Source organism: Mus caroli, unplaced genomic scaffold (genome assembly GCF_978045245.1).
Source record: "Mus caroli unplaced genomic scaffold, Mus_caroli_1 scaffold_9, whole genome shotgun sequence".
Classification (NCBI taxonomy): Eukaryota; Metazoa; Chordata; class Mammalia; order Rodentia; family Muridae; genus Mus; species Mus caroli.
In genome coordinates this window covers 40,171,833-40,189,795 of record NW_028227264.1, presented here as the reverse complement: position 1 = coordinate 40,189,795, position 17,963 = coordinate 40,171,833, and the positions used below count along the sequence as shown (strand labels likewise).

At 46.7% G+C, this 17,963-nt stretch overlaps 1 protein-coding gene across 4 annotated transcripts in view; it reads left to right on the top strand.

Annotated features, from left to right (window-relative positions):
- Nucleotides 1-13,653, top strand: part of Armc2 (armadillo repeat containing 2) — a 104,231-nt gene extending 90,578 nt beyond the window's left edge. For all 4 annotated transcript variants that reach the window (XM_029482898.2, XM_085842798.1, XM_021174473.3 and 1 more), the window contains exons 13-18: nt 1,263-1,563; nt 3,882-4,004; nt 4,551-4,664; nt 5,834-5,966; nt 6,237-6,397; nt 11,439-13,653. In XM_029482898.2, coding sequence (XP_029338758.1) covers nt 1,263-1,563; nt 3,882-4,004; nt 4,551-4,664; nt 5,834-5,966; nt 6,237-6,397; nt 11,439-11,596 — 990 coding nt within the window. In that variant the 3' untranslated portion in view covers nt 11,597-13,653. The remainder of the gene's footprint in view (nt 1-1,262; nt 1,564-3,881; nt 4,005-4,550; nt 4,665-5,833; nt 5,967-6,236; nt 6,398-11,438) is intronic.
- The last annotated feature ends 4,310 nt before the right edge of the window (nt 13,654-17,963 follow it).

Sequence of the window (17,963 nt, the reverse complement as noted above, 5' to 3'; positions counted from 1 at the left end):
GAGGATGACCTTGAACTCATGACCCTTCTGCCTTCCTCCTTAGTGCTGGGATTACAAGCGAGCAGCACCATGCCAGGGAAAGCATCCTTCCCTCTGTGTCTAATTGTAAAGTTTCTCATTGTAGGTTTTTATTTAATGTTTTCCTTTTCTTCTACTTTTTCCCTTCATGCATCTTCTTTTTTCTTTCTTACTCTCTAGCCCAGGCTATCTGGAATTCACTATGTAGCCCATTCTGGTCTTGAACTCATGGCAATTCCCCTGCCTCATCCTCTCAAATCCAGATTTTAGCCTCCCACTCCCCACCCCTTAGGAACACTTTTAGAGCTTTTGGGGGTGAGGATCAGTTGGTAGATGCTTACCTAGTGTGCGCAACACTCTGAGTTCAATTCCTAGTACTAAATAACTGGGTTTGGTACCACACACCTGCAATCCCAGCACTCAAGAGGTGTGGTCAAAGGACCCAGAGTTCAAGGTCATCTTTGAGTGCATAGAAAGTTCAAGGGCAGTCTGAGCCCACTTCTCAAAGCCAATAAATAAAAATACATACTCATTATATGGCGTGTGTTCAGAACAGTACATTTACACATATGTATATGCTAGCAAATAATTTTAAAAGTCCCATCATGTAACTCTCAGTCACTGTTTTACTATGGGGTCCCTCAGTAGCACAGTGGTTCTGGGCGTGGGCTGCAGGAGGAGACCCTGTCTCAGTCAGTCAGACAGACAGACAGACAGACAGACAGGCAGACTGGCAGACTGGCAGACAGACAGGCAGGCAGACTTACTAACCTGGTTGCAAATATCAACAATGCTGAAGTCAAGAAGCCCCGCTGTAACCCATCCACTATTAGGAAGTGCTTGAATGGGGAGTCGGGGTGTTGAGTGGGGAGTCGGGGTGTTGAGGGGTGAGAGGAAGTTTTGTGCATGTTAAAGGATTTGGATGCTGAAGAAATACTAGCGTGGAAACATCAATTCACATGACATATTTATTTTTAAAGACCACTCAGATTTCAAAGTGAGGGGTCACATGCCCTGTGAACCCCATCTGTCACTCTGCACTCCTTCAGGGCCACCAAGTGCTCCCAACCTTTCCTGTCACTTTTCACCCATCTTGGGATTCAAACACTGCAAGACTGTGGAGAAGCCCGATGTGATCCATTTTACCATTCGTAAAGTCACGAATAAATTAAACCGGAGCGCATTCTTTCCGATGACCATTCCAGCTCCTCTGAGCTTGTAACACTGTCTTTTGTTTGTTGCAGGACTTGGTAATTCGAATTGTTTTTATCCTTGGCAACCTGACAGCGAAGAGTAACCAGGCCCGGGAACTTTTCTCCAGAGAGACTGGGAGCGTGGAAACTCTGCTCGCGCTGTTCCAGAGTTTCTATCACCTCAAGGAGAACTCAACAAAGCTGCCGCTCTCAGAAGCCAGGCCACAGGCAGAGGCCGAGGACGTGTTGGTCAAGCTGACCCGTGTCCTTGCCAACATCGCCATTCACCCGCGCATTGGCCCAGTGCTGGCCGCCAACCCTCGGGTGGTGGGCCTGTTGCTGAGAACTCTGGGTGAGAGCTGCAGCCCTGAGACAGATCTGTGGGAGGCTGTGGTATGAGGGCTTGGCTCACTTTAAGGAACCTCTTTAAGCTGTGAAAAGGAAAAACACTTTTGGGGGTTGGATCAATTGGTAGAGTTCTTGCCTGATACACACAGCCTGGGGTTCAGTGTCCAGCACCCCTTATACCGTGTAGGCTACCCATGCATGTCTGTAATCCCAGTGCTTGGGAAGTAGAGGCAGAGGGGTTGAAGGCTAGCCTGGGCTGCAATGAGACCTATCTCAAAACCAAACCAAACCCACCACAAAACCTTTCCGCCTAGTGGTGCCTTATCACATCCCAGATTTCAAAATCATAAGACCGATAGTGACATAAAAAAAAAAAAAAAGAGTACAGTCACCGAATCATGCCCTTTAAAAGGACGAGTGTTGGGCTATTGAGATGGCGCAAGATAAAGGTGCTTGCAGTCAACTCTGACAACCAGAGTTCCATTACAGGGTCTACAAAGTTGAGGGAGAGAACCAATTTCTACATGTTATGATTCCCTCACATGCCCTGTGGGCTGTGACAATAGGCAGATAAATAAATAAAGGAAACTATTAAAAGGTTTTTTTGTTTTGTTTTGATTTGATTTGATTTTTTGTTTTGTTTTGTTTTGTTTTGTTTTTCGAGACAGGGTTTCTCTGTGTAGCCGTGGCTGTCCTGGAACTCACTCTGTAGACCAGGCTGGCCTCGAACTCACAGAGATCTGTCTTCCTGTGAGACAAGTGTTGAGATTAAAGGTGTGGGCCATCCGTACACAGCCCTAAATCTTATGGTTGATGAATCATAGCACAATTTAAAATAATTTTATCCGTCCAAAGAGAAAAAAAAACTGGCCAAAAGTTTAAAATTCTAAAGTTTTCCAGGATCAGTTCCTACAAAGAGGATTCCTCTCTCTTTCCAGTTCTGTGTCACCTGTCTGATGCCCCCTTCCTTGATGCCCCGCCCTTCTAGGTTACTGTGCCACAACAGAGATTGATTTCGATCTGTGTCCGAATGTGCCTGAGTATACGGTCTGTGTGAGGTGCTTATAGAGGCCAGACGAGGTCCCCAGAGTCCCCAGAGTCCCCAGATCTGGAGTTACAGATGGTTGTAAGCTGCCAGATGTGGGTGTTTGGAACTGAACTCTGATCCTTTGGCAGAGCAGCAAACACCCTCAGCTGTTCAGCCATCGCTCCAGGCTCCCACAGCAAAAACTGATTTCTCTTGTACCTGAAAGCTGTGATTCTCAGGCAGCAAGGCAGCCATTTCTGTCCCTGGCAAGAACTCCTCTTCTGGCTACTCACTCACTGTGTGCTTACATGATCTTTTTTTCCACCGTTGGGACAGGGAAAAAGTCTGTCTGTCTCTTTCTTTCTATTTTGAGGAGGGGTGGGGCATAGAAAAAAAAAAAAGAGGTGGTCCAAAAGTCTTCTAGCCCTCTCTACAGGGGCTCCCCAGTGATATAACCTTCCCCCATTCGACTCTACCTCTCACCGCTTGGGCACCACTGTAGAAGTGTGGACCAGTTCTCCCTCCCAAACCCATATTCCCAGAAATAAGACCCAGATTCAAAATATATTTACAAATTCCTTGCCCATGTAGCATAGCCCAGGTTTTCCTTAGGCTCACTACGTAGCTAAGGGTGACCTTGAACTCTCAATCTTCCTGCCTCTACTTCATAAGCAATGGTTTTACAAGTGCATATCACCTTGCCCAGTTTATGCAGTGCTGGGAATCAATCCACGGCTCTGTGTCTGCCAGGCAAGCCCTTGTTCAGCTGCATGTTCAGCCCCATGGAAATTTACTTGGAGCCCCAGAAAATACTTAAAAGTCCAAGCCCTTGTTTCAAAAAACTGGACATGGTGGGTGCACTCGTAATCCTGGCACCCAGGATATGGAGGCAAGGAGATCAGTCAGAGGTGGGACAGGGCTGGGTGACAGAGGACACAAGAAGCCATCTGTTGTCTAGAAAACAGAGCTCATGGCGAGTGATGGATGATGACTCTCAAAGGACCACTCTGCTGGGAGGCAGGATGTGGGAAGTGAAGCAAGCTTGGATCCCTGAGACCAGGGCACACGGGAGGGGTCAGGACAGCTCAGGTCACTGTGGTGTTGTCCCCCTCGTAGGGTTCCACCTAACTTTCCCAGACATGGCTGTGGGGGTTGAGTTAGCATGTTTTGGAGCCCAACTCGCTCCCAGCTCCGACTCCATGTCTGCTGTCTGTTGCTGTGAAGGTGGAGTCACTGGATCTGCAGGGCCCAGTGAGCAAGTGGGCATTTCTCACTCCCTTATCCCTTGGTTTCAGAATCCAAGTCACTGGGCAACTGTGAGGAGCTGGTGATCAACACCACAGCAGCCATCAACAATCTGTCCTTCTACCAAGTGAAGAGCTCTGTCCTGCAACACAGGAAGCTGTATGTTGCTGAACGTAAGGCTCAGAGTCAGCCGTGGCCTCACGGACATTCACTTAAGGTCTTGACATTAGTTCCTAAGCACACACCTAGGGGAGTTACCGAGACAGCTGCCCCACATACCTGTGAACCTTTGAACATGGGAACAGTTTGTTTCTTAGTTTTTTGTTGAAATGCCTCAAGGTTTGTATTTTAGCACCATTAAAAAAATGTTAACTAGTCTCCTACCAAATATTGAGAACATAACATTTATCATTCACTTTTAAATACAGTTATAGGAAGAAGTAGAAAATAATATTACCAGTGTAAGTTTAAAGATATGTAAAACTTGGAGCACGCCAGAGGCAGAGGCAGGTGAATCTCTGTGAGTTTAGGGCCAGCCTGGTCTACATTATGAAGCCTCACTACCTCTGGTACTGCCTCCCTCTCTCTCTCCTCTCTCTCTCTCTCCTTCCCGCTTTCCAATATGCACACATACATTTATGTAGTACTGGTAGAGAGTACAAATGGTATTTGGAAGTTATTCTAAATTGACCCGCATTTTCTCTGACTGCCAAATGCAGTGCTCTTAAGGCTCCTTGTGAGTAACAACATGGAGAGGATTCTGGAGGCTGTGCGCGTTTTCGGAAATCTCTCCCAGGACCACGACGTCTGCAATTTCCTCATGCAGAAAAATGGTGAGTTAATGACCTTTAAGATCCTTTTTTTTTTTTTTAGTTTTTTGAGACAGGATTTCTCTGTATAGCCCTGGCTGTCCTAGAACTCACTCTGTAGACCAGGCTGGCCTTGAACTCAGAAATCCGCCTGCCTCTGCTCCCAAGTGCTGGGATTAAAGGCACGTGCTACCAGGCCTGGCTCATTAAGATCCTAAGCACGTGATTCTTGCCAATAGTCAGCTTAGCAACTCGAAGCTTAGGCGATTTGAGTGTGATGTTGGTTTCTGTTTTGAGATGAACCAGACTTTACATTTGTCCCGAATGGGGGACAGCACGGGATGCTGGAATAGACTAAGGCTGTGTGACGTGGTGGTGTTCACTTCCCCTACCCCACCCCCACCCCCGTCTACACACTGATCCCGTCACTGGACCCCTACTTGAGTATGAGAAAACAGGACTCACACAGTCTGTAGTTCCATCCCCTGGGAGTAAGGGGGAAAATGGAGGCCCCACCCCCTAACTTACACTGCCCCTGCACTAGCAGTCCTGAGCTGGGCGAGCCAGTTTCTAGCAGTCTAAGCATCTCTTGTGTTTTGGAGGTATCAGGAAAGATCTCATCTGTCGCCTCAGGCTGTGCCTTAGAGTTACAACTGGAGGTTCAAAAAGGCCTTTGAGAACAACCAGAAGGAAAGAAATATTACCCATGTTCCCTTCTTCCCACCAGCGAAGACTCATCTCCCTGGAGAGGGAGCTGCTGTTGGGTCAGTGGTAGCAGAAATAGGGCCAGAAGCTGTAGACGGCAGGAATTGGCTCTAAAAGTGGCGGGTGTTAGTGGGTCTACAATGGGAATGGGATAAACTTAGGAGGGATGGGTTCACCACACTAACCAGAATCCAGCGTGGCAAGCCGCACCTTCCCACTCTCTTACCCCTAGCCCATCTCATTTGTAAAGCCAGCTCCAGCTGGGATGCAGGCCTGGTGGTCCCGGGTGCTCGCTGGGATGCAGGCCTGGCGGTCCCGGGTGCTCGCTGGGATGCAGGCCTGGCGGTCCCGGGTGCTCGCTGGGATGCAGGCCTGGTGGTCCCGGGTGCTCGCTGGGATGCAGGCCGGGCGGTCCCGGGTGCTCGCTGGGATGCAGGCCTGGTGGTCCCGGGTGCTCACTGGTCTACATTTGTCCTCTGCCCTCCCAGTACACAAGTTCATGATCGCATTGCTGGAAGCCAAGCACCAGGACATTTGCTTCTCTGCCTGCGGGGTCCTCCTGAATCTCACGGTGGACAAGGAGAAGCGAGCCATTCTGAAAGAAGGTGGTGGCATTAAAAAGTAAGCTTCAAGGCGAGGACTCCAGAGGGGACATGCTTTTCCGGGAAGGTTGGGGGCCCATCGATCTTCCCACCAGAGGAGTGGGCGTTTAGAGCCTTAGCCACACCTCAGAGGCGCATGTGTGAAAACCTCGTAGTCAGTTATACTTGTAGCCATGAATGTGAATGATGATCATGTGGGATTCAGAAGCCCAGCCGTTATAACAATCTAAAACCCGAAGACAAATTCCCACCCACTCACTAACACTTGAGTTCCGAACTTCTTACTCAGGTTAGTGGATTGTTTGAGAGACTTCGGCCCCAGTGATTGGCAGCTGGCCTGCCTGGTGTGCAAGACGCTGTGGAACTTCAGTGAAAACATCACCAACGCATCCGAGTGTTTTGGAGAAGACGTCGCCAACACACTCCTCATCCTCTTGTCGACGTTTTTAGGTAAGTATGTTTAAAAGCATACGGTTTCTGTCATCATTAAGAAAATACGGTTAAAAGCTGTTTTGAATGAAGTCATGGTTTCAGATGAATCTGTATGTTAATTAGTGGTGTTGATTATCACTTGGAGAAGGGGCTGTGAAAGGACTTGTCACCGCAGTGGGGTCCTTGAGCTTGGAAGGTAAGAAAGCATATACACTGAAGGTCATTTTCTTTTTTTTTTTTTTTTTAAAGATTTATTTATTTATTATATGTAAGTACACTGTAGCTGTCTTCAGACACTCCAGAAGAGGGCGCCAGATCTCGTTACGGATGGTTGTGAGCCACCATGTGGTTGCTGGGATTTGAACTCTGGACCTTCGGAAGAGCAGTCGGGTGCTCTTACCCACTGAGCCATCTCACCAGCCCGGTCATTTTCTTCTTTAGCTTTTTTCCAACCTGGTTTAGGTCTAAAAACAATAATTTAGGTCAGTTGAAGAGTGAATGATTTTGCAGATTCTATTCCCTACATGGAGGTAGGGTCCACGATTAGCCAGTTATATGGACCAGCATAGCTATGTGGAAAGGCCCAGAGTAACCAAGAAGTCATGGGCTTGCATCCTTCTGGCTTGTACTTGCGGTGCTATTTGAATACTGTATCTCTCTTTTATTGCGTGTCTTTCTGTCTCTAAAACAAGAGTGTGATAAAGCCTGCTCAGTCTCAGAAAGGCTTAGACAGTTGTCACAACAGAAGCATTATAAAAGACCCCAAAGTCTTCCAGCCAAACAGCTCCAAAATGTAGGCTCTTGCTTTATCCTTTGTAAATTTTAAAATCTTGGGCTTAGCCTCTTGGCTCACTTACTGCCCTGTTTCTGGGAAGAGACACCAGTGACCACAACAGCTTCTATAAGAGAAAGGATTTTAATTGGGGCTTTCTTAATTGGGGCTTAACCCATTTGCAAGCAGGGAGCATGGCAGCACCCAGAGAGGCAGACACGGAGAGGTAGCTGAGAGTTCTACATCTCCAGGTATTAGGAGGAAGAGGAGGAGAGAGAGACTGGTCCTGGCTCAGGCTTTTGGAACCCTAAAGCTGTCTCCCAGGGACATACTTCCTCCATCAAGGTCACACCTACTCTAACAAAGCCACACCCTTAGTCCCTGTCATGTAGTCTCACTAATGACCAAGTGTTCAAGTCTGTGGGGCCATTCTTATTAAAACCACCATACCTCTTCAAGTTTATATTTTAATCCCAAGTTCAGTTAATTGATGCCTTCCATTCAGAGTGCCTAGGAGTGAACGCATTCTTACACCAAGAGTTTAATACGGCGCCTGATTCCAGACAAGACTGCAAGGACAGCTAGCATGCTTTGTGAATGCTAGGGGATGCAGCGGAACATCACTGGACAGGAACAGAGGTTCAGAAGTTCCTTGAAAGAATTGGATCTGCTTGGCAGTTAAAAGGAGTTTGTCATGAAGGTGTATGCAGGCATGTGTGTACGTGCGTTAGAATTCAGAGGAAGAACAAGAATGGATCCAGTTGTAAATGGCTGAAGTCCTCAGTGTCCTTGCGGACACGGAGGTTTCTCGGGTGGCAGGAAGCAGGGGTGCCTGCACAGGTTGTCCGAGTTCAGTTCCATGGAGTCTGAGCATGGAAATCAGCTGCAGTCAAGTCAGCGGGCGGGTGAGGAGCTACGTTAGCAGTTCTGGCTTCAGGGGCTCTGCGCCCAACCTGGGAGTACATGATTTAAATGCTGGCTTGTCTCCAGCATTGGGGACCTCTGCTTTAGTTCATGAAGATAGTCCGGGGAAGAACTAGCAGGAAGGAAAGAGTCTCCTGAGGGTTTTTTGGATCGATCCATCGGCTCAGGACCCTTGCCCCTCCTACCTCGTGCTTGCTCAGACATTCCCCTGCCTCAGGCTTCCACTTTCACACCCAGTGTTTGCTGCTGTGTCTCCTTTGCTGTTGATATTCTTCCCTGTGCCTTCCATTCAGGGAGAGAGACATGGCTGGCTTAGGGAGCCATTCACCAGTAAGCTGAGGTTTTATTTTCTTCCCTGAAAGACTGACCTTAGCTGTCTAAGCTTGGGACAATCAGCTGTGAGTGATGGGCATGCCAGCCTGTAAGGACCAGCCAGAAAGGCGTGGCAGAGTTGCACCTGGGCCAGGCACAATCCCCAGGGGGTATCTGGGTGTAGTTGGCCTATTGCCTGCACTCCATTCCCACGTTTCCCATGGGGCTGTTCCAGTCTTGGGCCCCGGCACATTCTCCCAGCAGTTGAAGCCCGTGGTTGTGGTTGAATCACAGGAATCCTGGGCTGCTAATAAAGCAGCCGGTCATGAAGCGTGGCCCATGTGATGGTCCTTTATGATGGTTTTGTAAACTTTCTCTTCACCCACTGAAGCCACTGGAGGGAAATCGCATCACTTCATCCAGAGTAGGTGCTTGATGAGAGGTGATTGGCTACAAGGGGTGCTGGCTTCCTGTTGAGTGATGCTGCTGTTACAAGCTCTTTGTTTAGGATCTTAACACTACGATGGTGTGGCGACGGGCCACTCAGTCGTCCAGGCTAGCTTCACTCTGCTCTGTGAGAGAAGTCCAGTCCATACTCCCAGTATAGTTTTGAGGTCATTAGCCAGGCGCAGTCACTCAGGAGAAGGTGAGTCTAGGAAGTTTCACGACCTGCCTAAGGTGGTACTATAGGGAATGGTGGATCTTTTCATCAGAGGATCCACGTCTGCCCTTTGCTTTCCATTGTTTCGTTCTGTGCCCGGCATATGTCTCCTGCAAATCCCCATCAGGACCAGCCAAATCAGTTCAGTGAGCCAGCTCATGGGACAAAGCATAGAGGCTTCTTTTCATGATTCTCTTCTTTTTCATGGGTCTGAGTGTGCATATGTGTGCATGCGGGGAACACGGCTGAGAGTGAGAGCCATCCTCACTACATCTTCTACCTTATTCAACCCAGAGCTCACTGATGTGTCTCAGGAGCCAGCATGCTCCAAGGAGCCCCTGTCTAAGCCTTTCAGGACTGGGATACGGGTGTGCCAACACAGCCAGTGTTTCGGGGTCTGAGGGCCTGAACTCTTGTCTTCACATGTGTGAAGCAAGTGTTCTAACCACCGAGCAGTCTCCCCAGCCCCTCCTCATGGATCTCAAGGCCTGGGCCCTGTGGACTGTGTAGTCCGTGCTGTGGCTCGGCCCTGCTCACTACTGTGGCTCTCAGGACTTGCCTTCAGCCAAGGGCCATGGCTGTGCTGTGCCAGACAATGCCAGTGAGGCGGGCATGTGGGGGCGGGGCACTTGACTTTCAGTCCTTTTAAAAGGAGCTGAGGATTAGACTGGCCATGAGAAAAGCAGAACAAGGTTGAATCGCAAAACCCTGTTGCGAAGTGTGAGTGTTGGTTTTGAAAATAGATGTGATAAAAGTAGAGCTCTGATGGTTACCTAACTGAAATAAAACTCAGAGAGTGACAATCTTCAATATACCCATATAGTCTAAAACTTCCTAGTGTCACTTACACACACACACACACACACACACATTATATAATATATATGTATTAATCTCTCTACCTATCTATCTATTCAATATCCAATATTCAATATATTGAATACCAAGATATTCAACATATTATGTAATGTGTATACAAATATATATCCAATGTATCTATGTGTGCCTGTGTGAGTGTATACCACACATGCATGTGTTCACAGAAGCCAGAGGAGGATGCTGGATTCCCTGGAGCCGGAGTTAGAGGTGGTTGTGAGCTGCTGGGAACCGAACTCAGGCCCTCTGCAAGAATAGTGTGCATTTTAAATCACTGAGCCATCTCTTCAGCTCCCAAAGTCATTTCTTACAAACTCATTGAAGGGCTTTTCTTGGGGCCCGCCACGAACTCCTCTCAGGAAGCTGCCAAACAGAGACAAATAGATGTGGGCAGTTTGCTTTTGTGAGTTTATTGTTGTGATGCTGTGTATAGGTTAGGGGTTTTGGTTGTTATTGTGGTGGCGGCGGTGGTTGGTGTGATTAACGTGATTAACCTTTCTAAAGCCCATATGGAGAAGTCATCTTGTCTTCAGTTATTTTGAAAAATTGTGGTTGGGGATTTAGATGCAAACTAATAGGTGAAACTTAAGAGATTATTGAAAGAAAGATTCACTTCAATCGAATGGTTCTTTTCTAAAAACAAAGCAAATTAGTGCCCTTTTAAGTTAAGACACTGTTTGCAGGGGCATGTGGGTGCATGCTATCAATTCTCAGCACTAGGCACTGCAGAGGCTGCAGCAGGAGGGGCTGGAGTTCCAGGCCATTTGTCCTAATCCTTAGCACTCATAGAGACTCCCAACCACCTCTAGCTTCCGTTCTAGGAAATCCTGTGCCCTCCTCTGACCTCTACAGACACCAGACATGGACTTGGTGCACAGGGCACCAACCAGGGCCAACACCCAGAAACACTAGTAATGTCAATAATAAAATGAAAATAACCGACGGGCTGAGCCTGGTGCCGCATGTGCTTAATCCTAGCACTCCGGAGGCAAGAGCAGGAAGATCTCTGAGTTCAAAGCCTGCCTGGTCTATAGAGTGAATTCCAGGATAGTCAGGGCTACACAGAGAAACCCTGTCTCAAAAAACACCCCCCATAAAAGAAGAACAACAACAAAAGACCTAAAGTAAACACACACACACACACACACACACACACACACACACTATTAAGTATTTCTGAAGTTCAAAAAAACTCCCATTAAAATCGCTTTCTGAGGGTACAGTGGTATGAGTCTGTGGTCTCCTCTCCTGGGAAATCCAAGGCAGGGGAATCACATGAGCCTAGGAGTTATAGATTAGCTTAAGTCCTAGGCAACATAAAAGGCCTTGTCTCAAAAATAAACACACCAGACAAACAAACACCTATTAATCATAAATCGCATCTGTGTCGTCACATCATGGTGATATTAAAGGTGACCCGGAGTGAGAGTCCTGTCATGGGAAATGGACTCTATCCTGTGCAGTCACATGCCAAGGAATTGTTGTAATTTTGATTTTTTTTTTTTCTGATGCAGATGAAGAACTAGCCCTGAATGGCAGTTTTGACCAAGACTTAGAAAGCTATCACAGGCTCCACTGGGAAACGGAGTTCAAACCTGTGGCCCAGCAGCTTCTGAAACGCATCCAGAGCCACCACTCGCTCCTGGAGCCCCTGCCTGTCCCTTCTTTCTAACGAGTCACAGGCCAAAGGCAGAACTGGGAAGGCAGATCACCCTCATTCTCAGGAAATGGTAAAAGCATGGAAGCTTTTCAGTATTCACACACGTTGAGCATTTTTAAAGTACTGATTTTAGCGAATAGCCTAAGTATTTTGAAAGAAATAAGCATCTCTTTTTCTAGGTATTACAGAAAATGGATATATATATATATATATATATTCTCTTATGAGAGGTATGAGATGGAAATATATGCATTTCTAAGACTTCTCTTTCTATTTGCCTTGAAATCACTTAGAAAAGATCCTTAAAGATCCCAGTGACAACCTTGAAATGAGCAAGCTTGTCAGGTCACTAGCTAAGGGACAGTGCAATGAAGACGGAGGCTTTGTCCACGGGAAGAGTAGCCCACCCTCTGCTGCAGCTCTTACTGCATCTAGAAATGAGTTGCTCTCCTTGTCCTAAGAGGAGGAAGAAGCAGAGAGGAGCGAGAGCTACGCAGAGGGCTGGCGATGTAGCTCAGTGGCAGATCACTTAACTTCCAGGTTCAAGGCCCTGGGTTTGATCCCCAGCAAGGGATAGAAGGAACTGCTGCTTTAGGTCATCTGTCCTTTTAGAGTTTTAGGGGTTTTTTTTCTTTTGTTTGTTTGGCCTGTATGTATATTTATGCACCCTGTGCATGCAGTACCTGTGGAGGCAAGAAGAGGCTGTCAGATCCCCTGACATTGCTGTCATAGATGGTTATGAGCCTCTATGTGGGGGCTGGGAGTTGAACTCAGGTCTGCTGCAAGAGCAGCCAGTGTTCTTAACCACTGAGCCATCTCTCCAGCCCCTACTTTTAAAATATTTTCAAAATTTTAATTTGTGTCTGTCTGTCTGTCTGTCTGAATAAGCACATGTTGTATATCTGTGTGTGTGTGTGTGTGTGTGTGTATGTTTCCTTGAATCCAGAAGTGGGTATCAACCCCTAGAACTGGAGTTACAGGTGGTTTTAAGCTGCTGGACATGGGTGCTTGGAGCCAAACTCAGGCCTTATGGAAGAGCAGCGAGTGCTGATAACTGCTGAGCCATACTGCAGCCCCAGCCATCTACTTCTTGAATGAAGTAAAACAGATGAAAAAGTCCCTTTCTTTTCATTTGAAATAGTAACTAAATTAGATGGGCTTTCCCCCTCATTAGAATGTATCCAAGAGAGATGATGTAACAGATTAGAGAGTATACAGTTAGCTATAAGACTCCTATCTCTCTGCTGCTGGGGGTGGGGGTACTTTAGACAATTAACTAAATTTCTTGAGTCATATTGTAAAGTGAGAATATTACCTCTCTTCATTTTAGTGTATGCATTAGTTAGGGTTCTTAGAAGAATAGGATGTGTGTGTGTGTGTGTGTGTGTGTGTGTGTGTGTGTGTATCTCCTACTTCTCTCTCTCTGTATCTCCTACCTCTCCTCCTCCTCCTCCTCCTCCTCCTTCTTCTTCTTCTCTCTCTCTGTATATAGTAAAAGATTTATTAGGTTGCTTACTGGCTGGGAAACCCAACAATGGCTGTCTGAGTTTTGGAGAATGTGAGGAGCCGGTATCTCACCAGTCCAGGAGGCTGAGTGCCCCAGCAGCCTCAGTCTGGTGCTGAAGACCTGAAGGATTCCTGGAGAGCATCCGATCTTCAGGCCATGCTAGAGACTGAAGCAGCTGGATTCCCAAGCCTTGAGGGAGCAGCACTGGCAGTGTGGATGCATTTGCCAGCCAGTGCAAAAGTAGGATGGCAGAAAGCCCGTATTTGCCTTAGACCTCTTTGCAGCTGGGTTGCCTCAGGGAGAGCGAGCAGCTGACACTGAGGGGAAGGAAGGATGTCCCCCCCGCCCCCCAGAGAAGCTTTCTTAGGAAATACCCTGCCAGGCAGACATATCTTAGTGGGTCCTAATTGGGGTGACCACCAACATTAACACACAGCATAGTTTAGAGCAAAGCCTTAATCAGCAGGTTGTGGGCGAACACTGTCATTATGATGATGATGAGGGTCTGTTTGCTCGCTTGTCTCAGGAGGATAAAGTTTGCCTCTGAATAAATTATTTAAAAGCCAAACAGTTGTGATTATTACTGTGATTATTATTGTTAGCCTATTCTCGCTTGAAGGTTTGCTAGTCTTCTTGGAGAAAGCTTTATGAACAGTTGATTTGTGACCCCACTCGTGACCTCAGGAATGAAGGCAGGCGCACCAGACTGAATGGAGCACTGAAACTTCTTCCAATGTTCTACATCTCCAGAAGCAGGTCGATTTTGCAAAGGCGGGTTCTAATCCATACATGGAAGAAGGCTCAGCATAGCAGATGAAGTTCACGTAAACTCAGGGCCTGATTCAAGTGCTAAGAATGGAAGTCTATTTGATCCGTGGAAAGCTACATATTCTTTTGGTAAAAAAAATAAATAAATTAAAAATAATCAAGCCAGGCAGTAGTGGCGCATGCCTTTAATCCCAGCACTTGGGAGGCAGAGGCAGGCAGATTTCTGAGTTCGAGGCCAGCCTGGTCTACAAAGTGAGTTCCAGGACAGCCAGGGCTACACAGAGAAACCCTGTCTCAAAAAAAAAAAAAAAAATCAAATTCTTCCACACTCAAAACATTCCTCCCTCAATAAGAACAACTGCTAGCTCACGGTGTGGGCCCCATTTTCTCCTCACATGGGACACATCCCCTGGAGACTCAGGGAGGCTGAGTCCTTTGTGTCTGTCTATTTGCAAGTGTCTTGGGGGAGGGGCAATGACTAAAACCCTAAAGTCTTCCATTCTATTCTTTTTTTTTTTTTTTTTTTAATTTTATGTGTATGGGTGTTTTGCCTACAGGTATATCTCTGTACCACCAGCATGCTGGTGCCTGTGGAGGCTAGAAGAGGGCATTGTGTTCCCTAGAACCAGACTTACAGATGGTTGTGAGCCACCATTGGCACTGTGAATCAAAACCAGGTCCTCTAGGGGAGCAGTCTTAAGAGGTAGGGAGCCATCACTCTAGCCCCCTCTTGTTGTTTTATTTTTGAAGTTTCCATGTGTGTGTGTGTGTGTGTGTGTGTGTGTACACAATGTTGAACACGTTCCCTCCAATGTCCCTTCCCCTATTCTTCTCAGCCCTCCCCCTCCCCTCTCTCATTTGTCTCCCTTGTCTCCCTAGACAGTTTTATTTGTGCTTTTAAGTCCTGCACACACAAAACCCGTTCATCTCCCTGGCACCATGGCAACATTTGAAGTCTGTACTTTAGTAATGTGAAGGAAACCCACTTTGTCCTGCAGCAGAGTTCCAGAAACTTATCTTGCAAGCCAGAACTTTTACCCAGTGTCGGTACCTTCTCTTGCCTTCCCCTTTCTGAGTCTATAGTCTAGTGACTTAGATAGCTTTATACAATGGCAACAGGTAGTATTTGTCTTTTGTAGCTGGCTTGTCTTCGACATTCATTTGTTACAGCAAGCAACAGAATTCCCTTTCTTTTCATACACACACACACATACATACGCACACACACTCACACATATACACACACAAACACACTCACTCACTCATACACACTCACTTGTACATACACTTACACACATACATACACAAACACACACACACACCACACACATACACACATTACACACATACATATACACACTTACACACACATACACATACACACACAACACCCACACACACATATACATACACACACAACACCCACACACGCACATACACACACACACCTCATGCACCTCCACACATCACACTTTGTCCATCCACCCACTGCTGGACATCGGTACTGCTTCTAAACCATAGCTGTTTTGGATGGTGGCTCTGTGGAAGTGGGTGTGCAAATGTTGCTTTGATGTCTCACTTTTAGTTATTTTCATACATACTCAGAAGCCTTCGTTCATACACCAGTCTTAGTTCAGACTCTCATAACAAAAGTACTGCAGTCTGAGTGATAGGCAACAGGAGTGTATTCGTCCTGGAGCCTGGGGAGGCTGGCTCTGGTTCTGGTCAGCTCAGTTCTTCATGGGACCCTTTGTATCGGATTGATCACACACATGATTTACCAGGGTTTCCACTGCCCCACAGGCTGCCTTCCACTCTGCTGTCCTCCGTCTGCTTGTACTTCAAGTCTGGTGCAGTTGTGCCTGGCTTTGTTTCTCCCTTTGCTGCCTGGGGTTTTGAGTGTCATAGTCCAGGAGAAGTCCTGGTCAGATCTAACACCATGAAAAGGGTCCCCAGTGTTTTTTTCTAGGAGTTTTGAATATTGACGGAGGTCATACAGTTAAGTCTTCGGGAATCTTTTTTTTTTTTTTAAACATTTCTCTCCGTCTCCCTGTCTCTGTCTCTGTCTCTGTCTGTCTCTGTGTGTGTGTGGGTTGGCAGGGTCAGTATGCACATACTGGGGTATGTGCAGGAAGGTCGGATGGCTTTTGGGAGTTGGTTTTTGTCTTCCATCACATGGGTCCTGGGACTTGAACTCAGGCCACCAGGCTGGGTGGGCAAGCACTCCTAGCCTCTAAGCCATCTCACAGGCCTAACAAGTTATTTTCTGGGTATGACGAAAGGCAAAGGCCCAACTTCATTTCTTCCATGTGGCCATCTACCTTTTCCAAAGCCATTTGTTGAAGGGACTGTCTTCCCTTCACAGGTGGCCCTGGCTCATTTGCAAGGATCCTTTGTCTGTGTGCACATTTGCTTGTGTTTCTGGTTCTCCATAGATGTATTTTCCTACTCTGTTAGTCTCTTGTTTGTCTCTAAGCTATTATATGTGCACATTACCTGCCCTGACTCATTTTATAGAGAACATTGACTTTGTCCTTTTCAATCCCCTCCTCCTTTATTTTGTGTATTCAAGGCCCTCTGGGGCTCAAGGTGAACTTTAGATCCAGGCACAGTGAAACAGTTCTGCTCAGGAGAGGGAGCTGGAAGCCATCCTGGGCTACATAATAGGTTCAAGTCTAGCCTTGGCAACTAAAGGAGGCCATCTCAGAATAAAGAGTAAACAGCAGGCTGTGGATAGAAATGAGCCCAGAGCATTTGCCTAGCATGTGTGCAGCCTCTACGTTCCATCTCTGGTACTGAAGAAATTTAGAAAGATGTAAATTTTAGAATATGGTTTTCTCTCCTGCAAAGCTCTATCCTTGAGGAGTAAAGATAACTGCAGTGAATGTGCAGATTGCTGGGCGTGGCCCTTGCGTTATAGCGATAGTAAGTCCTGATGGATGTGGCCCTAGCGATAGGTCTTCTAACCCAGGAGCACAGCTTTCATTTCCTCGAGTTTTTAATTTCTGACATATTTTATAATTTTCAGAAGAAAACTTTTTTATGGTGTCTATATCTGTCCAGTCTGTGATGACAGAATGCCTTATACTAGACAGTTCACTTATTGCTCATGGACCTGGAGGCTGCAAAGTCTAAAATCAGGACTTTGGTCCTGATGCAGGCCTTATTATATATATTAGGTAATATATGTTATACATGTCTAATCTGCATAAAGTTTGCTGTATGTGTATATTACATATATTGGGTATGTATGTGTATGCACACCTCAGTGTGTGTATATGTGTGTACATGTGTGCAGGCTCATGCATCCATCGAATGTCACAGTGATACTGTAGAGGGAAGAGGACATCATTGAGTCAGTTCTCTTCCTCTCTCTGAGGATAGAACTCAGGTCTTCAGGCATGGCAGGCAGCAAGAGCCTTTACCACTGAGCTATCTTGACGGTCCTCTAATTTCAACTATTTGACTTTTCTTTCTAGTTAATGTGGCTAAAGGTTTATCAATTGTGTCAATCTTTAAAAAAAAAAAAAGAAAAACTTTGATAATCCTTAATGCTGTTTCGTTTCCCTGGTTTCTTGTAATAGGATTGCCTCCCCTATTGTTTCCTCCCCGTTCTCTTTTCCTCCCCTCTCTTTCCTCCCAGTCCATCCATGCTCCCTCAGCAATGCTCCTTTTAATGTAGCTTCAGTCTCCACTCTTAGGAGTGGAGCCAGTACATTTAGGCACTGCCTTTTAAAATTTCTTTTGGAAAGAGATGCTTGCAAATTCCCTGATTTCTCTTGACCCATTAACGCTGTTGTCTAAGTTGTAAATCCTTGTGGGTTTCCCCGGGTTCCTTGTGTTGATGATTTCTAACTTCATGTCACTGTCATCAGCATACAGGTCAGGGGCTGTCTGCCTGTCAGTCCTGGGGAATGGCCCATGTGCACAGGAAAGAGAGTGGCTTCTGCTATCAGCGGATGGAGGCTCTGTGTGTCAGGGCCTTCTGTGCTGGTCAAGCCTTTTCTTTCCTCTCTGACCTTTGGTCTGGTGTCTGCTCACTGTTGAAAGTGGGCACTGATGTCAGACGCTGATACTGTATGAGTACATGTCTGTTTCTTGTGT